General features: G+C 38.5%; 1 protein-coding gene across 1 annotated transcript; it reads right to left on the bottom strand.

Moving 5' to 3' along the window:
- Positions 1-3,505: 3,505 nt before the first annotated feature.
- LOC139718023 (signal recognition particle receptor subunit alpha-like) lies at positions 3,506-23,758 on the bottom strand. Its single transcript, XM_071629544.1, has 14 exons — positions 23,619-23,758; positions 21,175-21,258; positions 20,448-20,642; positions 19,231-19,336; positions 18,291-18,438; positions 16,360-16,522; positions 14,759-14,898; positions 11,845-11,954; positions 10,452-10,538; positions 7,754-7,926; positions 7,034-7,247; positions 5,747-5,832; positions 4,840-5,016; positions 3,506-4,066 (listed from the first exon to the last, which is right to left on the bottom strand). The coding sequence occupies exons 1-14, from the start codon at positions 23,733-23,735 to the stop codon at positions 3,938-3,940; spliced, it is 1,929 nt and encodes a 642-aa protein (XP_071485645.1). The 5' UTR covers positions 23,736-23,758; the 3' UTR covers positions 3,506-3,937.
- Between the last annotated feature and the right edge of the window lie 2,769 nt (positions 23,759-26,527).

Genomic DNA, 26,527 nt, shown 5'->3' with positions numbered 1-26,527 from the left:
ATTTCATAAATCCCGCATTGACACTAGGTCCCATTTCACAGGCACAATCAAGAGGGAGCTTATCATATTATACGACTGAACATCAACATTATTGGAAAACCCCCAAATAACTAGCCTGCTTACTACAAGGCTCTACATTTAATGAGGTGAATACGGCTGTCCGGATTATCCACTGCAGTGCGTTCAGCTGGTCTTTGTTTTACTGTATACGCCGAATATTTCGCAAGATTTTTATTTTCGCGAATTTCGCGAGTCGGGTGCTATTCGCGAAATTAAAGACACGCGAAAATATTACCTCTGATCCCGATGTGAATGTGACGTACGCATGTACATTTGTCTGTTCAGTACAGGACTACAAGATTGCGAAATTAACAACTCGTGAAATCGTCGGGAGTGTCTGATTCACGAAAATGTAGACTCGCGAAATGTATGGTGTATACAGTAGTTCATTCTAGTACAACAAGGTATCAATTATGACGAGGTAAAAATTAAAGGGTCCTGGTAACCTCCTTCTGTATAACAGGGTTTCCCCTTCCTATCAACCTATCAACTTTCCCCGCACTACGGGGACAACTGCAGTTTGAGGCTCGGCCTGCAATTTGACACCAGAGTTCACATATGATCAAATTTGATAAACACAGCTTGGTGCTTGTCAATTACACACCCAAGGTCACTCTCCCCTCCAAATTCTGTCCCTGGACCCGACATGTTTTGAACGGACAGCGTGAGAAGTCCTGTTAAGCGTCGATATTGCAGGACTTTCCCCACAGTGCGGGACGTAGTGTATACATAAGGATGGACAATTATTCTTAATCACTTTATCACATGTCATCTAAGACTCATAAACCAGTATGGCTTCCATATCAGTTCTTCAGCATGGGTAATGATAAACTTGTCATCAGGCCACTTAAATATCACACAGTGAAATACAAGGTTGTATGTTAGTAAGCAAATAATCAACGTTGGTGAAGGTGATGGGACAAACTATCACTTCCGAGGCGATCTGGATGTAGCTATCTTTCCGAAGCGCAGCTGAGGAAAGATAGCGTACACATTCAGATCGCCAAGGAAGTGATAGTTTGTCTCATTGCCTGAAACTAAAAGTTGATTATTTGCTTTATATTCCACATCTAGGGTCCTAGAAATTCCCATTTTATTCCACATCTGAAACCGTTTTAGCTGTCTTTAGGTATCCATAGGGCTTAGGCTACGTGTGCGCGTAGATGACAAAACAATGAATTTGCTGCGCGCACCGCGCGGCACCGAAGTGAAAGTGCGTTGCACTGTGTACTATCAAGTGACCTAGGTCACATGATAGTCCACAGTGCAACGCACTTTTATTTCGCGCGTACTCATCTTGCGTTAGGACTGTGTGGACTGTGTGGAGATCAGCGAAACAAAAGGGACTATCAACATAGAGTGTAACAAACTTTTCTTCTCGGGTGATGTGATGGGCAAAACTACGCTTCATCACGTGATCAGCTCTGGACCAATCCTATTGCAACATTCTTAGTATGTGGAATATAATTTGTAATAACTGATAGTTAAGTCCTACTTCATGCATATACATATCCATAATATTGCAATCTCCACTGGCACACCTTGCATAAACCACTTTAAAGTTAGGCAGAGAATCTTAGTCACTGACCAACAAAATCTAACAAGTCTAAAAACATGGATCTCCTTGTATGTGAAGTTTACAATATAAATTTTTCATAGCACAGAAATTAATGTCTGATTTTTCTCTATGCTAGAGTTCCTGAATTTTTGTCTTGCAAAAACAAACAAACAGACTGACAAAAAAGGCAGGGTAGTTTAGTCATGTGATGGAAACTAAGCATCAGGTGATCAAATTTTCACTTTTATGGTGTCTAATATGTGCAGAAAAAATATGGTCAAGAACCATGACACACACAATGTACCCTTTCATCATTTATGTGATGTCTGCAACACAAGAAAAAACAGACGTTTAATGTGAGAAAAGAAGATAAGGCTCATTTTACAATGTATGTTCCCTGCCCATCCCCCCCCCCCAAAAAAAAAAAGTCACTAAATTTCTAATAGAGATTGCACAATAAACAGAGATAAAACTAACACTCTGGTTGCATACATTGGATCAGAGTGATAATGCAATAGTTTTTAAGAGAAAGTGAAGTCACCCTGCATTCAATCCGTATTTCCTTACCCACCTCTTTTACTGTATGTGGCACTAGAGGGTGCCATTACCCCATTTTCCACCAACCACCTGTCCAACACACCCCATCCCAAATCCATACCCCCAGGTCCTCACTCAAAAAGAACTATTTCAGCTCAATTGCTGAAGGTCTCTAATTTCCCTTGTCTGTAAACACTACAGGTTTTACTCATATGAGACTCCTTCATAAAATCACTCACATATCTTTTTTTCCTTGTGGTTGATGTTGTTCTTAGGGCATTTTATGAAGCATTTTGTCAGATATTTTTTTTTTCCTGACATATATAAGCTAGTGAAATCCTTGCATCTGATTGGCTGAGAGCAAATTTGCCTTCCTGAAATGCCCCCCCCCCCCCCGATGCTTTTCTTCCTAGAGGATTCACCCTTGCTCCCACATGGAATGTCAACAAGCTAACAGTATTGTGATGCTGCCAGCCCAAAGAAAAAAAAAAAAATTGAACAAACACTCAAGACTTTGACTGAGCTCCTCAATGGTGCGATCTGGGGGGCATTTCATGAAAGAACTTGTCGGATAAAATGTCCGACAAGTCAATCATATCCGACAAGTTCAGAGAAATCAGCCAATCAGACTAAAGAATTTCTCAAAACTTGTCGGATATTATTGACTTGTCAGATATTTTATCCGACAAGTTCCTTCATGAAATGCCCCCCAGACCATAAGGTCAAAGCTGAGATACTACTAGCCTGTATTAACTCCTTGTGTGCCATGTTCGAACACCCAACTCCTTCGACAGCTTGCCAGTTTTGCTCAATCTCATGATCATGCACAAATCAACTGTTAAATCTCAATACAGTGCACTCCTTTATAACGAAGTCCGCAGAACTGGTGTTTTTGTTGATTTTTTTTTATTCGTTATGTAAAAATGTCGTTACAGTCCAACAGTAGGTCACATAAAGAAATATAGATGATAATTTTGAGTCTTAAATTTTTACTTCATCATACTGAAATTTTGTTATAATCGTGTTCATGATAACTTGAGTGCACTATTATGTCACAGTACACTGAAAGCATCATAGCCACATATTTGTCAGTAAGTTTTCTTTCAATTTTCACTACAACTTTGCTGTGCTGCATTTCTAGCACAGATGCATCTATAAAAAGCTACATGGCTTTGAGAAACAGAATGTTTTCCCAAAGCACTCAAGTGTTGCAGTCTCAGAATAATGTGGAACACTGGAGGTTTACACTGTGGCACACAGGGAGGTAACAGATAAACTGCTAAAGAAACAGATTAAGTATTAATTAATGTCATCTGAGTGTGAAACAAAAAATACCAATTTCAAAGGGGCAACTTAGGCCAACTTTCTTCATCATCAGAGACTAAGTGCAACGTTAAATTCATCCCTATAAGTGAATGAATGGTCAGCACTACCATTGTCCACTTCATGCACCCCTCCCTAATAACACAGTTGACCACAGAGTTTAACTTGCTATAGGCAGTACATGTACTTCATATTGAACAAACCTGCCAACTGTATAACTTATTCAATCACCCAATACCATGATCATCAAGCTCCAAAGTGTGAATAAAACAAGTTTTCTACTTTCACAGCAAGGGAGACTGATTAAAATGTTTCAACAAAATTCTCAACTGCTGAATATGTTTTCTGTGATGTTTGTACTTGTAAGAAGGGATAGTAACAGTCCATAAAAGGAGCTATTGACTTTTTTTTTAATTCAATCTCAATGGTCATCATGCACTGCAGTGGTCATCCAGGACTTCAGGCTTTGAGGAGAGCATTGACCACTGCCTGGACATTGAGGTTGCGGAGGTCACGGTAGGTCTGACCAGTCCCCACAAAGACGATGGGCTGACCGGTGGTGTAGGTCATCGAAATGGCTGCACCAACCTGGTTTGGCAAGGAATAAAAAATAAACACAGATTGTCAAATCAGCAACATCCTGGTTGCATTCCACTATTAATCACTTGTAGTAAATTTCCGAATGCAAAATCACTTGGTAAAGTTAAAAATGATTTACTGCCAAGATTAATATCATACTCCATAACATCATATCAGCAATATTAAGCAATATGCCACAAAATGAAAGACAAAAATTACTAGAATGTAGTGTGATCACAACACCCAAATCTTCCTAAAGAAAGAGAATTTTCTTTCCAAACTTGATTTTTTTTTTTGCAGCATTGACAAAGTATCATATCAACTCTTACATTCAAACTATCATGCTCATTTGGATTGTGCAGTGTTACATTGCCTGGAAAGAATTTATTCACTGGATACTACACAATTACACAAGCTGTATAAATAGTGTTAATGTGTTTACTGCAATAATGTTCTACGTGCTATCAATTCTGCAACTCAGATGACAGTTTTCAGTCAATTTTATTGCTCCTGACTGAAAGGCTCCCTTCGTATACAGTGCACTCATGTTATAATGAATTCCTTGGAATCAGCAGTTTTCTTTCGTTATATTGAAATTTCGTCATCGCCGAACAGTAAAGTGTATAAAGATATATAGATTATAATTTGGGGACCTGAATATTTACTTCGTTAGTACTGAGAATTTTGTTATAACCATGTTTGCTATAGCGGGAGTGCACTGTACGGTTCTGGGGTACACAGAACAGCATGAACAGTCCTTTTTTTTTATTCTATCAACTTACTTTGTCGTCAATGGTATCAAACTTTGTCAGGACTATTCCATCGATGAGGCGGGGGTTTTCAGAGTCGGAGTAGTCCGCCAGAGCCCTGTTAAATTTGGTCAGCTGGTCCACAGCCTCATTCCCCACCAGGGCCTCACCCACAAAGAGGACCAGGTCCGGCCGGTTCACTTTGATCAGCTGGGGGCAGGAAGAAGACACAGATGGAAATCAACAAAGCCACTCTGTTTTCTCTTTTGATACAGAACTTTCGACTTTCAGTATGTTTCATTCCAAACTCAACAGATTTCTGAATCAGGACTGTTGACGCTTCAAGATAAATTCAAACTCGATCCAAACTTCTCAAGGCAGCTTTGGAGGAGGACATGATGATACGTAACATCGCTGGAGTGACAAGACCTTGTATCTCAAATTTTGGTGAAAATGACTATTTTTTTTTATTAATGGTCAAATAATCAGTTCAGTGATGTCCTGTCCAAATCCTAACTGTCATACCCTATTGAAAAATGAAGCCACCACGGCATGTCAAAGGACAGGCTATACCATTCGCTATAGCGCTTTGGCCGCTATGTTTTTGGCTCTCCTGAACATTTGACATTTTGTAGATACAAGGTCTTGTCGCCCGGACACGTTTCTGTTCCGTTGAAAGTCAGAAAATCATGGCCCAGAAAAAAAAACTTACTTTCTCACCTTTCCTTTGATCATTTAGCTTTGAAATTTCGGCAGATGACAGACGATACATTTGACTACAAAATTATGCCCAAAAAAGAAATCCAATCGATTTGACCGATTTTGATGATCTGACTTCCAACTCAATTTTCTCAGCTCAGCCCTCAGCGACTTTCGGATCCTTTTGTTGTGGCAGGTCACATATATCCCTTGCATATCTCACCAGGATCTTGTCACATACCTTAGACAGCGCCCTCATAAGGGGTTCGTTGTCCTGCATTCGTCCGGCTGTGTCAATGAGGACGACGTCGAAGCGGCAGTCGCGGGCTGCAAGAAGAACAATGCACAGAAAACACTCAGCATGCTACACTGTACCTCCTACAAAGAATCGCTACCCCGTACGACAGCTTTTGTATAAATATTCTTTATCTAGCCAGATCAGTTTATATGGAATCAACTTTAAAAGGACCAAAATTTGAAGAAGACTGCCATCATGGTATGCTTTTTTGTTGACATACCTTGGCCTTGTGAGCTTGCTATAAATTTTAATCAAATATCTAATGCATTTTAATCTATTCAACAACAAAAAAGTTAAAATCAGAGTTTAAACCAGCATTTAAGATGTACAGTACCAATTGAAATGTGATCTTTAAAGGGATCGTACAGTTTTGGTTGAGACCTAAGTTCAGGCTTCTAACATTTTTTGGTTAGATAATGAGAAACCTCTTATGAAATATGAAAGAGCATGTAATTCCATGAGGAATTCAAAGTTTATTTCATGAAAATTGGTCTTGAAATGGCCGAGATATCCAAAACAGAGCGATTCTAATAAAGAGTGGGACCCACATTTTATTACAGCCGCTTTGTTTTACTTTGTTTTTGGATGTTTCAGTCATTCCAAACCTGATTTTCATCAAATAAATTTTGAATTCCTCTTAAAATGGTATGCTCTGTACTATTTCATAAGTGTTTTCTTGGTATCTCACAAAAAGTTAAAAGCCCAATTCTCATCTCCACCAATACTGTACCATCCCTTTAACTTACTGGAATCCACACATGACATGTACAGTGTATTTACTCTGAGGTGAATTCCCATTACCTGTAGTACTCAAGGGTTTAGTATGAGTCCCAGGCTCTAAAAACTTCGGCTGACGTGAGAAAGTATGACCCTGGCACATTACAGGTTCAATAAGACTTTCCTGATTATTCTCCAGTCATGGTTGTCGTCTGCCAGCTTTAGCCTGTCAAAGAAGTTACTGTATACGCTGTATATTTCGCGAGTCTAAATTTTTGTGAATCGGGACTTCACAACAATTTCGCGAGTGGTTAAATTCGCGATCGTGGAGTCCTGTACTGAACGGAGAAATGCATATGCGTACGTCACATTCATATCAGCATTAGAGTCAATATTTTCGCGTGCTTTTAATTTCGCGAATAGCGGCCGACTCGCGAAATTCGCGAAAATGAAAAACCTCGCGAAATATTTGGCGTATACAGTAATCGACGACTTATTTAGAAAGATTCTCACCAAACTTAATGGCTTCCATGGCTATCCCGGCAGCGTCCTTCCCGTATCCTTTCTCATAGAGCTGGACAGCTGCTTGCCCGGCATGCTTCTCTGGGGGGTGCAGGGCGTTCAGGTGGCGTGTGTGGGTACGAAGCTGCTCAACAGCTCCGGCTCGGAACGTGTCACAGGCTGCTATCAGCACCCGGAAGCCATTCTCAATCAGCCAGAAACAGATCTACGGAAAGGGTTGACGTAGTGAGAAAATTTTTCGTCAATTTCCATAAAAAGTTGGCAAAAAACTGCACGATTTCAGCTGCATTGCTTGATGAACTGTCTCTTCCATTGCTATTAAATAGTGATTTCTTGTTTATACAAACTCTAAGAAATATATCTTTGTTCTCTATAAACTTTACATAGTGGGCTTACAAAATAATGCAGTATAGAAAAAAAAATATCAGGATTTCAGCATCATGTGATAACACTGATAAATATTTTGGCCTCAGTTATTGTAACCTTGATGCACAAGAGGAATGGTTTATGTGTCGTCTACATGTATGTGTTTTCAAGTTGTGAGAATACAACCACAAAGTAATGGGATGATGGTGACCTGCATTCCACAAGCTACGATCTCCATAGAAACTACACCTTGCACAACATGCGGCCAAGCTGGAAAGACCCAAAATGACTTTATAACCACAAGTGACTTTAGAACCACAACTGACTTTTATAAAGTATTCTAACCTTAGCCAGATTGGTGGACTTGCCGACTCCATTCACACCACAGAATGTGATGGAGAATGGCTGGCCGTGAGATTTAGCCTCAAAGGCATCCCGGAGGATGTCCACCCGTCGCCGTGGAGACAGGATCTGGACCAGGGACTCCTGTAGGCCCTCCTTGACAACAGATGTCACTCCTACAGCAGGAAGAAAAAAAGAGGGATGTTAATAAAGGGATGGTACTGGATTGGTTGAGGTGAGAATTCTGCATTTAATGTTTTGCAAGATATTTAAACACCACTTCATGAAATGTTAAAGGGTGTGTACAGTTCTGGTTGAGGTGAGGATTCAACTTTTAACGTTTTGCGAGATATTCAGAAACCACTCTATGAGATGTCAAAGAGCATGCAATTCTAAGGGGTATCAAAAGTTTGTTTGATGAAAATCGGTTTTGAAATGGCTGAGATATCCAAAAACAAGGTAAAACAAAGAGATCCTAATAAAAGGCGTGGCATATCGCCTTTTATCATTACCACTTTTTGGGATATCTCAGCCATTTGAAAACCAATTTTTATCAAATAAACGTTGAATCTTTCTTAAAATTACATGCTCTTTCATATTTCATGAGAGGTTTCTCATGATCTCACTTAGGAATGTTCAAAACATGAATCCCCACCTCAACCAGTACTGTACAGTCCCTTTAAGTCTACAATTCTCAGAGGAATTCAATGTTTATTTAATGAAAATCAGTTTTGAACTGGCTGAGATATCAGATATCCAAAAACAAAATAAAACAAAGGGATTCTAATAAAAGGTGGGTCCCACCTTTTATTAGGATTGCTTTGTTTTGAATATCTCAGCTATTTCAGAACCACTTTTCATCAAATAAAATTTGAATCTCTCTTTGAATTACATGCTCTTTCACATTTCATAAGAGGTTTCTCATTATCTCAAAAAATAATCACCTACACAAATTGGAAACCTTAAACCCTATTTCAACCAAAACTGTCCCTTCCCTTTCAAGACACGGTGGCACAGGGAAACATGGGTGGTCCAATGGAATACACTGTCTAACGAGGGCATTCGAAAACCATGAAGATCCCTTCAGACACATGTCAGCGAATATGAGCATCAAAGTGTACACTCATTGGTATCGTTCGACTCCATTCAAGATTCTGCAGCTGTGTAGGAACTTACATAGAGATCAGTGATAAGGCTGTACACAGTTTGTTGCCGAGATTCTCAAGTATATCCAAGCTGGGCCTGCCTTCCCACTTTATGATGTCTGCACACTAGAGAGTCTTTAAAGGAGAATTAACCCCAAATATACATGTGGATTGAGTGAATGCAACAATAATAGTAGAACACATCAGTGAATGTTTGAGGAAAATCAGACAATCTGTTGAAAAGTGATGAATTTTCGAAGTTTTGGTGATGAGACCACTGGATCAGAAGACTACTACAAATCATGACATCACATATGGATTACGATATAAAGAAAATATGAAGAAAATCCCACAAAATATTTCATATGATAAGTACACATTCCCTGAACTTGTTACCGACATACATTGTATGTCAAGGGTAATATTATTCCTCCTGCATTCTGAAAGAGGTAAGTCTAGTGTTCTTTCACTATGCTAGAAAAGTGAAATAAATGTTTAATTTTCTTTATATTTCTTTATATGGTAGTCCATGTGATGTCAGGATCCATAGTAGTCTTCTGATCCAGCGGTCTCATCATCAAAACTTCAAAAATTCATTCATTTCGAACGAATTTTCAGATTTTCCTCAAACCTTTACTAATGTATTCTACTAATATTGCTCCATTCACTCAATACACATGTATTGTGGAGGTTAATTCCCCTTTAAGCTCTTCCCTCCCAGGTTCTGGAATCCCCACAAACTTTATACAAAACCAGCAAGGCTTCCATAGCTTATGAGTTAAGGTCATCATTGTTACAATGTACAAAGCATCTTTACCTTACAACAACGTAAAGTACGTCATTTCACCAGTCATGAATACCTCATGAACAAAGGCAGTGAAAGAAGTTCATCTAAGACATTCATTATGGACACTGACTACATGTATCTTATCGATGTGTCACATTCTTTTCAAGTCTTGATGTCACAAGAAAATACGCTATTAAAGAAATCATTTTATTGGGTAAGAAAATATTGATGCTCATAATAGTTGAAGAAAGATTTGATAAGTGATTCATTTCATACAGACAGCTGGATTGAATCAGATCATTCTGAAAAGCATTGGGTAGTCTGCTGATCCTACATTAGAAGATTGTTGGACACTAAGTGTAGTGGTCCTCAAAAGAACTAGGGGTATTGATATAACATGATCGCCACACAGTGTCTGCAAAATTTCTACAATCTACCATCTCACCACACAAGAACAATCTTTTAAATGAAATTTGGATGCTGTTATGCAAAACTATGTATGGGTGGGGGTATAAAAGAAAACAAACACTGTAAAACACGATATTTTCGCGGCATGGAATTTTCGCGAATTGCAGCTGACAGCCTTTTTTGCAGCATGAAATTTTCGCGAGTTGCCTCTAATATTCAATGCATATAGTGTAGACAAGAACTTTTGCGTGCATTTCAACTTTGCGAATCTTGGCTCTCGCGAAATTCGCGAAATTAAAATGCACGCGAACATTCCTCGTTTTATAACAACCATTCACCGTGACAAGAATTCAAGACTTACTCTCAAAAGTGCCGAGAACCTTGCCCTCCAGTTTGGTGGCCACAGACTCACACAGCTTCTCAGCAATGTCGCGAGCCACGTTCTTAGCTGGAAGACAGAACAGAGCATCCATGTATAAAACATTCAATAAAGAGAAAGTACTTTAAAGCCCAAACAAAGTTCTGGTACGCCTGCAAAAGTTGTCAAATTTCGCTCCCAAATGTGAACGTATGCTTAGGAAATGTGCAGGATAACGATGTTATAACAAGATATTCGATGGATAACAACGAAAATGTGAAATATTAACCAAAAAGGTTCAGTCTCAGTACTTACCCGAACGGGGTCAGGCTAAACTCGGACTCGGGGATAACTCGGCTTCGCTTTGACGGTGGGATGAGTTGTAATGGTTGTCCCTCTGATTGTACAGTGTTGTCCTATGGGAGCGGCCTGTATAAACTAGCGCTTCGTGTTCTGGCTACTCGCAGTAATGGTCCGAGTTGTTGGTTGTTACAACGCGCGCATCAAAAACCTCTTTTGCGTGCATGCAAAATTAGTGTGCGCCTATCAAGCACCTCTAAAACAATCAAAGGCACTTGATAAACAACAACAAAAATTCAAAAGACCGCGCATCTCAGCAACTGAGGACCGCGCGCTGTCATTTTTGTTTTGTTTGTACAGGATTACATTAGCACGCACTTTCCTGTCCATTCAGTTAGGCCTCATTTGGTATAATTGCATTTGCCAGTAGAATGTGGCGATCACGAACTGCGTGTGAATTGTCTGAAGTAGGGTCGAATTTTTCCCGAGACCGAGTTAGTCTGGAGCCTTCTGGAATAAAAGTCGGTTTTCCTGCTATTATCATTTTTCTCAAAATACTCCAAACCGACTTATCATTCCGGCAAACCGCGTCAGCCAGGTAAGTTTCTTAGTGGACTCTTTCGATATATTGCAAGAAAAAATGAAATGGTACTAGACGGGTTCTCAAGCACTTACCGAAACTTAGTTTTCACTTTAATATAGAGGCCATTAAATTTAAGTCCAAATATGAAAGTGTGGAAACGGAGGGATTCTAATATTTTACAAGGTCCCAGCAACAAAAGTTCTCTGGCAATTCAAGGCAGCTAAAAAATTGTGACTTACGTAATACTATGACAATGCACTATCCTCCAAGAAAGAAACGAGAAAAAAAAACCAAAACAGAAAAAAATAAAATGAAATTTGCCTCTATCATTGCAAATCAGGAGATATTCTTTTTAATTATTTTACATTTACCACAGATAGCAAATACTTCACTGAACTGAAATGTCTGCGAAATTATTGAGAATTTGAGACACAATATTGTAGCTTTCCAAGTTTTTCACAAAGCTTCCACAAAAATCAGAGTAATTTTGCAGCTTTGGGCAATGTGACTCACCGGTCAAGTGGTCTCTCATCTTGTCCAGTACAGGGGCCATAGTTTGCTTGTCCAGTGTCTTAGCCCCCACCAGGCCACGGAACATGTTGAACATGCCAAAGCCTCCAGATCTACAAGCAAATGAGCAAGAAAGTGTCTCACATGTGTGAACATGATTTATAAAATGGGTTCAAGAATGTAGCGAATTGGAAGCGCTGAAATGAGTCACATGTGCGTGCATTATTTTCTTACTAACATGCACGGCCGTGCAAAAAAGCGCGAAGTCACTGACGTCATAATGTTTACACTAGCAGTGCACACTCAATCAGTGGTTACAAGTGCGTTGCGCGCTACTAAACGCGCTGTCAATCCTGTAAACAACTTCTAGTTCGGGCTGCCAGCCGGCCTTTCTTGTGCATAACATGTGGCGTATACCGTGTACGTATACTCTTATACGTACAGTACTTATATGTGCGGGATTTCCGAGTGCGACGTGCGTAAATGTTTGGGACGAACATCTTCGGACATCTTGACTTTTGAGCGAGTGCTACATGTATCTGACTGGTATTGACCCACAAAGGTACATGAAAAATGCTGTTAGTTTTCGACCCATGTTATAAATCAAATAATACACAGGTTTGAGTTTGTGACGTTAGTGGAGATGCAGCTCACTCTCCACTAATGCACTCTCACCTGTGTATTATTATACAAATGATGCACAGGATAGAGTGCGTTTGTGGAGGTGTATAGCGCACTCAAGGGTATTTACAATTGTGAAACATGCACGAGGCAAAGCCGAGTGCATGTTGCACTACATTGTAAATACCCGAGAGTGAGCTACGCCTCCACTAACCCCACGAAATAATCCTGTGCATCATTTGTTTTATAAAATGGGTTGAAAATTCGAAAACTAACAGCATTTTTCAGCGTTTTTCACGTACCTTTGTGGGTCAAGACGTCCGAAGATGTTCGTCCCAAACATTTGATTTACGCATGCACGTCGTACTCGGAAATCCCGCACATACAGTATAAGTATGATGGGGGGTTGGGTTTCCGGACACTTAAGTTCCCGCATGAAAACTTACTTATTTTACATAGAATATGCACCCTTTACCTTAAAGACTTGATATAGACTCCTCATATAGGCCTACTAGACAACATACTCTGAAACGGCATGAGAATTAAGCTGCTAAATTGTTGGATTTGCCCTTCAAAGTGACTCCATGTACGCGTCCGGTCCCACAACGCTTGGTCTACTGTACTGTACGTATACGTATGCCACACATGTTATGCACATGGGAAGAAAGGCCGGCCGGCCGGCAGCCCGAACTACGAGAAGTTGTTTACAGGATTGACAGCGCGTATGCATGCAATTCAAAGGAGCCGCCGCGCGCACAGACGATCGGCAATAGGATTTAACACGCAGTGCAATGGGACTAGAATAACCAAAGCACACGTGACTCATTTCAGCGCTTCCTATTGGCTATATTATTTCATGGCTGCCAATCTCTAATGATCAGACGTGCTGCAGCACAAGAATAACAGACAGATCATGAAGACAAAAAAAAGAAAGAAATGCAACTTGGTCAAGAAAATTGAGACATTGCACTATTAAATGGGAATGCTACATTCAACTTTTACACATTTTCCTACTCATTTCAAAACCACAATTTGTTTTACTTTCCGTTAAAAAAAAAAAAATGTACTTAATATGATTACAAAAATACTAGTTAGCAGATCCTGTGATTGTAAAATGTGTGCATACTCACTGCCTTTCTGAGGAAAAATTTCACAATGAGGTTTACTTCTCCATAAAAAATATAAAAAAAAAAGAATGGGAGAGAGAATATATATTGAAAGTCCATTAGTAAGCACAGAAACCAAAACTGCGGTCAGCAAGAAAAGGAATTTCACTAAAAACCTTGCCTTCAGTGACTATCATAGGAGGGGAAGTTAGCTCAGCTGATAATATGTCACACTCAAGACTTGTAGGAGGCTACACTTGAGAACCAAGGTCACATGAACTTCCTAAAGGTCATGTGACCTTGCCTTTTCTCTGTCACGAGGTAAAACAGTCTGTCCCTCAGACGGGGTAGTCAATCGGTGTGTCATGAATATGAGGACCACAAACATACACACATCCCTAACAGATCCTGCAGCAATTACCACAACAGGAAAAAGGTAACCAAGTGGAGTAGACAACCAAAGTATTAGGTCTGCAATTATACCCACCACCATTTGTGGTTTCCTCTACTCAACCAGCCAGTAGTTTAATAGGATATCCACCAGAAAATCTGTGCTATACAAACGTGACGGGCACTATCCGGTTTTCAGTTTTCTCTTCCAAGTATATAGTAATATTACAAGGGATTCACAGACAAGGTTTCCAAATACTAAAACTGTCAGAAACATGTGACAAAAGTGATACGATGTCACCTGTGCAAAGAATTCCCTTAATCGTTGAAGTAAAAATAAATTTAAAAGCAATGCAAAATGCACATTTTCTATTTGGGACAATAATTTAAGTTCTTAAAGAAATGGTGTAATTTTGGTTGAGATGGGGATTTAGTTTTTAACTTTTACCGGGGTAATTAAAAACCACTTCTTTGGAATATTAAAGAGCACACAATTCTACGAGGAATTCAGAGTTTATTTGATGAAAATCTGTTTCGAAGTGGCTGAGCTATCCAATAACATAGCAAAACAGAATGGTCCTCATAAAAGGTGGGTCCCACTTTTTATTATGACATCTTTGTTTTTGGATATCTCAGCTATTTCACAACCAATTTTCATCAAATTAACTTTCAATTCCTCCTAGAATTGTATGCTCTTTAATGTTTCATATGAGTGGTTTCTATGTATCTCACTAAAAGTTAAAATCTGAATCCCCATCTCACCCAAAACTATACATCTCTTTAAACTTCTAACAGCTTACTTTGGTTTAGTTTTCTGGCTGACAGTCTCAGCTACTTCCTCCTCCTTCTCCTCTTCTTCTTCCTCCTCTTCCTCTTCGTTCAGTCTATCGCCTTCATTGATGTTAGGAAGATCTCCCTTCATGGTACCAACCCAGGCCGCCTGTCCAGAGAACAAAGACAGAAGAGACTCCTTACCAATACAAACTCTCCTAAATGGGTCAACTAAAATTCACTTCATTGCAACTGATTGACAAATTGCCCTACATTGAAGTAAATCGACCAATTTTATCGACGTATTTCATTCATTTAAAATTCACTTTTTAATAAGTGCAAGTACTGTATACTGTACAAGCTTTTATTTTCTCATACAAATAATTTTTTGCGAATGAAGAGGTCACAGACATTTTCACAAGATGTTGTTTTCACAAACTGGTGCTGAGGCTATCGTAGGTGCATCATTACTCTAGTGCATGGCAACACTTTCACATGTTGTTAAATTCACAGTCCAACTCTGATTTGCAAAATTCACAAAAAATTAAAGCCCTTGTCAAAAAAACAGGTTGTACAGTCCGCAATAACTTGAGCAAGTCTAATTTTTTTAACGAAAACAGACTTTCCAACAATTTTGCGAATGGTCAAATTTGCAATCATGAAGTATCACCATGCACCTTGTTCAGATACTGCATACTTAGTACCAGTACATGTAAGCGTGCATGTGACATTCATGTCAGGATCAGAGTCAATATTTTCATTCTCTGTTTAAGGGCTCGTATAGTTTTGGTTGAGACCTAACTTCAGGTTTTTAACCTTTTGGGGTGAGATAATGACAAACCTCTTACGAAATATGAAAGAGCATGTGATTCCAAGAGGAATTCAACGTTTATTTGATGAAAATTGGTTATGAAATGGCTGAGATACCCAAAAAAGAGCACTACTGATAAAATGCGGGATCTACATTTTATTACGATCGCTTTGTTTTATTTTGTTTTTGGATGTCTCAGCCATTCTAAAACCGATTTTCATCAAATAAGCTTTGTATTCCTCTTAGAATGGCATGCTCTGTACTATTTCATAAGTGGTTTCTTGGTATCTCGCAAAAAAGTTAAAAGCCAAATCCTCAGCTTCACCAATACTGTACCATCCCTTTAAATTCACCAACACCGCTGATGCTTGAGAGTTGCAAAATAAAAACCCTGCAAAATATTTGTCGTATACACCACAATAGAAAGGTACTTTACACTAAAAGAGTTACATTGGGTATATACATCCACTGCATACACCTTGCTTACATGGAAGGAGCTACACTACACAAATAAGACCACTTCATATACCTTGCATACACTTGAATAATGACGTACACTGGGTAAATATGCCCACTATACACAAGTGTACACCATGCATACACTGAAGGAGCTACATTGTACACCATGTAAATTAGACCACTGAATATACAATTGTACCTTGCTTACAATGAAAGAGCTACACTGTGTACATAAGACCACTACATACACTGTACACCTTGCTTACACTGAAGGAACTACACTGTGTAAATGAGACCACTACATGCATCTTGCTTATACACTGAAGAAGCTACACTGTGTAAGCTCAAAAAAGCACTAACCTCATCCTTGAGATCAAACTCCTTCTCTCCGTTCTGGGCGTCTGATGTTCCATTGGTCTCTGCCTTATTACTCCAGTCCAGTGATTCCATGTCCTTATTAGTCCCACCTGCTGGCCATTTTGTGGCCTGTTTGGTCTTCTTGGTTGGCTTGACCGTCACTTTACTGTTCACAAGAAAAACACACACCAGTTAACAACATTGTTTTAAACAATGCCACCTGTTACACTTAAAGGCATAATTTACCTTTGGCAGATGAAACAAAAACCTAGCATTATGCTTCAAAATAGTTCTAAAATGCGAGTTAACGATAGAAACAACCAATGTATTAATGAAGTATTGTTAAATATACAAAATGTGAAAAATAGTTACAATACAAATGTTTCCAGATTAAACTATCTACAGTTATGGTTTAATAAGAAAAATAATAATAATAATATCTACTTATATTTTAGGCTTTATTGCACAAATTTATATGGTAGGATGTTTTGTGACCTACACATATGCATCAAAAAAGATATCGATATCAACAACAGTGATATCTTGAACATTTTATAAATCACTGCTCCCAAAGGTATTAAAACAAGACCTTTAATCAACTGCTGCTACCATACCTACAGTCTCTATCATTACAAGTACATTGTAGGACCAATGTATAGAGCATATCCTATACAGTTGTATTTAGTGAGTCTAATATCTTGCGAACTGGATTTTCCCGACAATTTCAGGAGTGGCTAAATTGGTGATCATGGTGTGCAGCATGGCAGGAGAAATGTACATGCGCACGTCGCATTCATGTCGGGATCAGAATTAATATTTTTGTGTTTAAAAATTTGAAAAAATAAAAACCCACTGAAATATACGCCATATACAGTACTTCATATAATCATTACTACTACTACCACTAGCAGTAATAATACATAACTATTACTGCCGCTATGAAATACTACAGTTGCTACTACTACTATTATCATCACTATGTCATCTTCTATTTCCTATTACGGTACTATTCAACTTCCACTACTATAATACTACTACGATCTACAGCTACCGCATACTACACTAACATTATCACTGCTACTACAACTATTATTACTACTACCATCACTAAATCATCTACCACTACTTCTCCTACCACCACTACTTCTCCTACCACTTCCACTTCCAATACTACTTCTACTTTTACTACATTACTGCAACAACTATTACAATTACACATACTATCACTAAGTTATACCACTATAAACACTAAAAGAGTACTACTAATACATGTGAACTGCTACCTCTACTACTACAGTCGACCTCTCCTATCTGGACATGTCAGGACCGGCGCTCATCCGGATAAGGGATTTGGCCGGATGTGGGAGACTCCATGTTCAATATACTCAGCTGCCTACCCAATAGTGGCTACATAACATATACACCGTACATGTAACCTATTGCAGGTAGCATTAGCTAAAACTCTTTCTTTGCTATAGTATCAGCCAAAAATTTGGGGTAGCTTCCGAATGCACATTATTTAGATGAAAATTTGATGTGAATGCATGTTGATTATGTTGGGAATATAATTCATGTATACAGTAGTTTGTGAAGGAATTTTGTTTGAGTTTGAAATCCCCCTTTCTCCCGTAATCATTAGATTTAAAAGAAAAAAAAATCACACCAAGATCGCACCCGGATAATAGAGAGATCCGGATAAAGGGAGGCCAGGTAGGAGAGGTCTGACTGTATTACAGTGGACTCCCCTTGTAACGAAGTCATCAGGAATGGCAGTTTTCTTTCGTTATATCCGAACAAATAAACAATAGAAATACATAGAGAGGATAACATTGTGGCCGTAATTTCTACTTTGTTGTAACCGGAATTTCCTTATAACTGTGTTCGTTATAATGGGAGTGCACTGTACTATTACTACTACCGAGGGCATAACTCACGGTGACTTCTCGGCCTTTTTCGGTTTGTTACGGTTGAACATCTTCTCCCTATTGCGCATGATAGTCTCCTCGTCCAGACTCCCCCCGTCAGTGCTGTCAGGCTGCTTGCTAGTTTTCTTACCAGCCTGAGGGCTTGCTTCACTCTTCCCTGTCAAACAAAGAGAGAGTGTCAAAAAGTAGAGACATAGCAATTCCAGAAGGCTGTACACATCTATGAATGTAAATATGTCCACAATTTGCGTCATAGTGTCTGAGCACGCATATGGTGATGGAGATTTATGTTGACAAAACATAGATTGACCTCTTTTTTTAAAAGGTCCTGTTTACCTTTGGGAACAGTGATTTTAAAAATTTTCAAGATATGACATTTAATGCATATGTGTAGGTCTGTTGTACCACAAAATATTCTATCATATAAAATTTTCGCGATAAAACCTAAAATATAAGGAGACCTGTATTTTTCTCAATAAACCGTAACTGTAGATGGTTTAGTATGTAAACATTTTTAGTGTATTGTTCACATTTTGTATATCTAACAATACTTAACATCGATTTTACCAATTGAAATTTTTACAGTGGTTGTTTCTATCCCTAACTCACATTTCAAAACTATTTCAAAGCACTAATGCTGGGTTTTTGTTTCATCTGCAAATGGTAAATTATGCCTTTAAAAGGTTGACTCCTGGTTTCAATGAACTTGTAAAATCACAACATAACACACCAGCCTGGCTGTCACTTTATGTCAACACATGGTAAGACACAACTAAACACACAGGACTAAACTTATCACTGTACAATCATGGAACATTCACTGTAAAAGATCATTGTATTTAAAGTGCCTAGTCAAAATCTGATGCTGACACACTTGACTCACTTTGATACAACTTGCACAAAACTTATTGTATACAAAGATTTTTGTTGTTGTTGTTGTTGTCTGTACCTGACTTTTTGGCTTTGTTACTGGCATTCTTCTCCTCCTTGTTAGGATCAATGATCATAGATCCCACGGTTTTCTTGGATTTCTGGGATTCTTCAAAAGTTCGCATCTACAGTAGAAAAGAAAAAACAACAAATGAAGAGTTTGTTTGCAAAAACCAATAAGTCCATATTTGCCAAATGGAGATATTTGTGATTAAAGGTCAAGAAAAATAAAGAGAATAATAAGAAAAATTTTGCTTCTTTTGACCATAACTTCAAAAATGTACCTATATATGTAGTGACCAATATATCATTTAAAAGGTATTATTTTGTACTTTATGACAGAGACCGTACTTCAAAATCTTCAAAAATGGACTTATCGGTTTTTGCAAACAAACTCTTCAAATGTTTCTTTTCTTACAACATTTTGTCATATTCACTTGGAACTTCATACCACAGACACTAAGCTGGATTGCACATGTTCACTTGTTACACATGGTATTTCAAAATAAACAACCCTCTAAAGGTATGTGCCACTGCCTGTATTTTTTCATCTCTTGTCAGTTGAGAACTAAAACATAACTGTCCTTATACATGAATTTGTACTACTCTGATATTCATATATAAAACAACAAAACAAAAACAAGAAAAACAACAAGAAAAACTATTGCATCAAGTTATTTGAACTGCAACTGATTGTCAAATTGCCCTTCATCAATGTAAATAACATCAATAGTCCCCCCCCCCCCCCCCCCCCCCGAGTATGTACGCCAATGATTTTTATATTTTGGCTTCTACTAATTGACAAAGTAAATTCCAGAAGACATACATTATACCCATCATGCCTGATGTGCAATATCTTATTTGACATAGCAACATGTACAATATCACCTTCTGTTATTCTCAGACTACCATACTTGTATGGGTAAGTTATGCATAGACTGCATCAATCATTTTACTTCAAGTTTAGATTTGTACTTTATTGAGTTGCACATGATAAAATGCAATACCCATATCCTCCAAAATTCACAAAATTGAGGAAAGAATATGATGTTTAGTTTTAACTGCAAGGTATTTCACAGCAACATATAGCAGAGCAAAAGAACAATCATAATCATGATGTAATTTGATCAATATGACTTCACATCATTCAGAGCTACATGCCTGTAGCATACATTGAAGCTCCAAATGCTGTACATCATGAATAGCATGAGAAAATACTACAAGTACCACACTTACCGGCTTCACTTGCTTGGTTCCAGTTTTCTTTGTCTCAGCTAGCTTGAGCAGCCGATGAAAATCTTTATCAAAGTCAAATGGACCAAATATCCTTCCGCTCTTCAAATCATCCTTGTACTTGTCTCGGAACTCTTGGTGAATATCATCGATGAACTTGTCGATGTACGACAGCGATAAAATATTTTGGTATGCCACCTGCAAAAGAACACACCATTAAATGCAGAATATTCCTGACCACAGCAGGTTAATATTTATAACTTACAGTGACAACAGAAGAAAAAGAAAAAGGAACCACACACACACACACACACACACACACACACAGCTCCACTGCAACATTGATGCAAACATCCTAAAATGCTGCATTACATCAGAACAGGAAGTTGGCTTTCCAGAATCTTCCCGCATGTTCTCCAAAACTGCAATATTCTAAGGGGTTTCATCAGGCTTATTACATGACTATTGCACTAGACAACTCGATCTAGGGATCATACTCAATCATTGAGACTATTGAACTGTGGTAGGAGAAAAAGAAACTATCACATAATACACATTTCTCAGTAGGTCTATATAACTTACCGGTATAAATCTTATCACTTTCTGCATTAAAATGTCATTCAATCAAAGTTCAGTGCAGGAGTCAGATTTAATTCATTTTGAATTAGTAACTCGGTTATAGTTGGATTCACTATCTTTTAATGTGACTTAGCAGCAGCATTAAACTTACCACAAAAATGAGCTCAAACTCATTGTCAAGTTTGTACTTCAATGTCAGAGCGCCATGGCTGTAGGAGTTGCTGCCTCCCCGCTCCTATTCATCAAAAGAAATACCGGTACATGGAATCAGTTAGTCTATTCATAGGGTATCAGGGGCCTGTTTTAAGAACAATCATAATTCATTATCTTACTTAGTTGATTTCTATCATAAGTCTATGGCAGCCTGTGTGGTAAGGAAGTTTGTAATTGATTGTACCTTTTGGTAAAATGGAGCCAGGGAGTCCACTGGTCATTTTCTTAACGAACTACAAATTCTAGTTGTTGTTGGGTTTTTTTCTTCCTGAAAGAGCTGTTTTCACAGCTAAGCAGCCTATCCAGCAGATAATTACTATTCTCTTTATTCTTGTTTAAAAACAATCCACAACTAGCATTCCTAATCAAATTACACTCATGACAAAAAATAATGATTAAATAAATAACAAAAGAATTCTTCAGCAAAATACAACTTTTTAATGTTACCAAACATCCCACGTAAGATTCAGATAAACAGAAGACCAGCCTTGAGGGGTCTATAGAAAAACAGAACAGTACAATTTATAGATGGTCAGGCATTCATTAATTCTCTCTTCTTCTTTTTTTTATTCCACTGTGGCATCTTTTAATACATGAAGCACTTGACAGACAAGATTCTTTTACATGTAGGACCTACAATAAGTGTTAAGACCTCTGGAATTAAAGCCATCCACACTTCAACCATAACGCCACCCAAAATTTGATCACCTGCTACATGTAAAACCTATATGCTTCTGCGGGTGGTCGAATTTTGACATGTGAGGTCGAACCTTGATGCTGGGTTTTTTATGGCTGTATATATATATCTTCAAATGGATTAGCCCGTAGAAGACTAGTCCCCAGTATTCTCGGGCAGGTGTCTATGGGAAATTCATGTTGTAGTAAAATCAACCCATCCTCAACGGGTTATTACTATATAGTAGACAGTCTAGCAGAGTATGCAACTTGTAATACAGTCACACCTGTTGCTGTACCAGTACATGCTTCGCACATCGTCTCGTCAGGCTAGAACAGTAGCAGTATTGTAATTGTGGGTAAACTCAGCCTAACTGTAAACTCAGCCGCTCACAACCCCATTACAAGGGGCCGCGTTTACCCACGAGGCTGAATTACCCACAAATATCGTAATGCACTAAGCCGTCTATTCCAAACATAAACTGATATTGTATTAAAATTTGATAAAAATGCTACTTCATCATAAACATAAAATTAAAATCAAAGCATTTCATTTTGCACACATGATTTTTATGCATTCATTGTAATTATCTGCTAACACGGCTAAGGAAAATTAGAACCTCAAAGGCAAATCAGAAATAGAACAAACTTATTTTCGTTCCGACCAGGCCGAGCGAGACTAGGCAAGTCAAGTCACGTCACTCATTGTCTGTGAGATGCGAGTAAGTGATGATCAATTACAATGCATGGCCCAATGCCAGGATGGTGTTTTAAGTCGAACTTAAAATTTAACTATTGTAAGATTGACTAAAAAATTATTACAAATTAGGGTAGGCCCTTATGCTGTGTGTGTGTCTTCAATGTTGTCCAACTTTGTAACAAAAATTAAGATTTTGGAGATGGCTTTTTCATGTAGCCATTGATAATAGATACAAGATAAGATAAATAACAATGGAATCATTCTGTAAACATTAGGCCCTACTGATAATTTGACGTGGGTGGTGATTTAGAATAGCCAGGAATCTAATAAAATTGAACAGGGAAACCAGTGCCAGTGCAGTAAGAACTCTAGTGGTATACTGTAAAAGTGGATATTTTTGCGAGACTAATTTTTCGCGATTGGCCGTGTCAGAAGACTTTCGCGTGTTTTTAATTCCACAGAATCAAGACATCAAATCAAGTACTGACTACTGGAACATATGGCATGCAAAAACATTCGCGTGCTTTTATTTTTGTGCTAGCTTCTTGTTGCGCGAAATGCGCGAAAATTTCAACACCGCGAAAATTTCCTCTTTTACAGTACCATAATTCGTGAAACACCCCCCCCCCCCCCCCCCCAAAAAAAAAGCCAAGCTCAGGAATGGGATGGCCGATGCGGCGATGGTGTGCAAAAATTTACAGCATAACAACTAGAATCTAGACTTTAGTATTGGTGTAGATCTTTGCCCTACTGTTCATAACCCATCATAACAAAAGGGCTTCTCCATACGCTACGTGTAGGTTATACGTGTCAAACTACTGCAATCTGCAATGTGCACGTGTACAAAACCATTGTCTACTACATTGATTGTAATGATGATCAGCCTTCATAGTTACGTACATCGTACACTGTGGTGGTAAACTACTGTACGATATCTATACACACACAATCGCTCTCTCGCATTTCGACATGAAGAAAAGGAACGCATTTTGCGACAGTATTCTTACCTGGAGGATCACACTCTTGATGAGTGAGTTTACTGGGGTGCTGAAGGCTTGGCATGTTCCTTGGAAACACCAAAGAACAATGCCACCTTTACTAAAAATCGTGAAAAGATCGAGCATATTGTACCGACCCCTTCCTTCGACGTTGCTATTTCGCAATCTTCGCCTAAAGCGCCTATGTGTTATGTTACATGCAGCATAAGCACTCAACGTACGGTACGGTACGGTCGTGCAGTGCATGCAGTGTACAATACGTGTATAATGTTGTTGTGTGATTATTAATGTGTCCGCATGAAAAGGAACAGCGCCAGCTATCTGTGGGGAAAGTGCATGGTGTGATATGATATGGACAAGGTCAAATGAAAACCACATATCAGTTCTGTGGGGAAAACACAGCGACACACACACACACACACACTCGACATGCGGAGAATCATTACAACCTACAACAATTGAGGAAAGCGGAAGTTCGCTACAAAATAAATGACTGCGGAGGGAAATTTATTATTCGTTCCATATCTAATTTCTTTCTTCATTTTGATATCACTCTAGATCGCCATCCTATTGAATGTGCGTTTAAAGAAACAACAACAGCAACACCAAATCATTCTGTCTGCACTCATTTTATAAGGAAAACATGGCATTTGCATTATTCCATGAAAGATCCGCATTCAATATTATAATACAGATTTCACTTTTTCAAGAATCCCAACATCCTGGTTGATGTAAGACACACACATGCATGAATACATACACATACACATACATATAGGGCCTCCTCCTCTTCCTACATATTTGCATTACATGAGTTTATGTGTGTGTGTGTGTGTGTGTGTGTGTGTGATATCTTTTTTTAAAGTATTTACATAACCAAGGGTTTCTGCAAGTGTCGTTTTGCCAATTTTCTTGCTATTTATCAGCTTGCTTCTTTTTATCTTTTCTTCGAACACTGTTTTGTCTTCCTTGAGGCAATTGTTCCATTTTAAACTCTTCGTTTTTCAATTTGCCTTAAACACTTCCGGTTCATCATTCATCTCCTCCTTAGACTTCTTCTCTTCTCCCTCTTCCTCCTCATCCTCCTCTTCCTCCTCCTCCTCCTCCTCCTCCTCCTCTTCCTCCTCCTCTTTAGCCTCCTCCTCATCCTCCTCCTCCTCCTCCTTGCAGCTGATCCTTATCCCCACCTAATTCCTCCTCCTTTCTTCCCGCTTCTCCCCTTCCTCATCCTTCTCTTTCCCCGTCTCCTTCTTTCCTTCCTTAGCCCTTCGTCACCTAGTCTTCCCCCTCCTCTTCCTCCTTCTCACATACCCTCTCTCTTGTCATGTGCCTTCTTATCACAAGAGATCTCGTTAGGCCTATTAAAGGACAAGTTCACCTTCATAAACATAAGGATTGAGAGAATGCAGCAATATTAGTAGAACACATCAGTGAAAGTTTGAGGAAAATTGGACAATCGATGCAAAAGTTATGAATTTTTAAAATTTTTGTGTTGGAACCGCTGGGTGAGGAGACTACTACAGCTTGTGAGTCATATGCGTACAACAGTATAAAGAAAATGTAAAGAAAATTCAACATATTTTCACTTTTTTCGCATAATAAAAGAGCACTTGACGTGCCTCTTTCTAAAGGCAGGGGGAATAACATTACCCATAACATTTGTCGGTAACGAGTCGGGGGAATGTGTACTTTTTTCAAAAGATGAAATTTTGTGAAATCCTCTTTATATTTTCCTTATATTGTTGTACGCATGTGACATCTAAGTTATTTACACACTGCAGTAGTCTTCTCATCCAGCGGTTACTGCACAAAAACTTCAAAAATTCATAACTTTTGAACGGATTGTCTGATTTTCCTCAAACTTTCAATGATGTGTTCTACTAATATTGCTACATTCTCTCAATCCTTATATGTTTATGAAGGTGAACTTGTCCTTTAAACTCCTTGACTCCGATCCTTGTGATGGGGCCTCGTTTCATCAGTGAGGTCGCCAAATATTGCAACAGCTGCATTTGTGTTAGTTACTGTATACCATAGAAACAACATTGATACTCACAGCTGATTGGTTGATTCCTGGCTTCTCCCTCAGCAACTTCATAATAGATAATAAGATGCCAGTTAAGATAATGACCACATGCAGCAACAACTAAACTAACAATAGGTTTGCGGGTTACTTCCGGGTTGTTTCACAGAAACTCAGTCCAATTATTGCAACTTAATCGCTTTATGAACATGCAGTGATACTATACTCTCTATATCATTATTTTGATTTTGCAGTTTGTTTTGATAGATGTATTAATATTGATTGGCTAACCGCAGAAAGCATATCAGTCTCGTAAGGGAATGTTTGATTACTTGTCATTGTAATTATAGGAACATTTCGGTACTTAGCCTTTTGTTTGAATGGAGTACTGATACACCACTTATGGATGTCAGAAACTACACAGTATTATTATCATCCTACTTTAATTTAGTCTGATTAGTCACTGGTCCCATTTAGCCGCATTGTTGTAAGTGCAAGTCTTGTTTATATCTTGTTGTAGATAAAAAGGTGAGTTTTGTAGAGGCAATACCGGTACATATATAGGCAATGCCAATGATTTATTAAAGCACTGAATTCCTTCCCTGTAATGGAGTGGTGGTTTCAGTTCTGGATAATAGCATAATTAGAACGCAAGAGGAGAAATATACACAATTGGATACAGAGAGGGAGAGAGAGAGAGAGAGGGGGGGGGGGGGGTGGGAGGGAGAAAGAAAGACGGGGAGGAAACATACACACACATATATTATAAACACAAATATTCACGATCCATGATGATGCATGCACGAAGGTTATTGTGTGGTATGTTGATACAGAATTATATAACATCGCATATGAATTAACTTCATTCTTGTAATTAAGTTGGGATAAAAACAGC

The sequence above is a fragment of the Diadema antillarum genome, unplaced genomic scaffold (genome assembly GCF_040938485.1).
Source record: "Diadema antillarum isolate AM-2024a unplaced genomic scaffold, OU_Dant_1.0 scf00000001, whole genome shotgun sequence".
Classification (NCBI taxonomy): Eukaryota; Metazoa; Echinodermata; class Echinoidea; order Diadematoida; family Diadematidae; genus Diadema; species Diadema antillarum.
The sequence above is the reverse complement of the archived record's forward strand: the minus strand, read 5'-3'. Positions and strand labels throughout refer to the sequence as shown.

Coding starts and splice junctions, on each gene's coding strand:
- LOC139718023 (XM_071629544.1), bottom strand. CDS start 23,735: ATGCTCGATCTTTTCACGATTTTTAGTAAAGGTGGCATTGTTCTTTGG. Junction 16,523..18,290: donor AAAAAGGCCGAGAAGTCACC/GTGAGTTATGCC, acceptor TCTTGTGAACAG/TAAAGTGACGGTCAAGCCAA. Junction 5,833..7,033: donor CATGGAAGCCATTAAGTTTG/GTGAGAATCTTT, acceptor TTCTTCTTGCAG/CCCGCGACTGCCGCTTCGAC.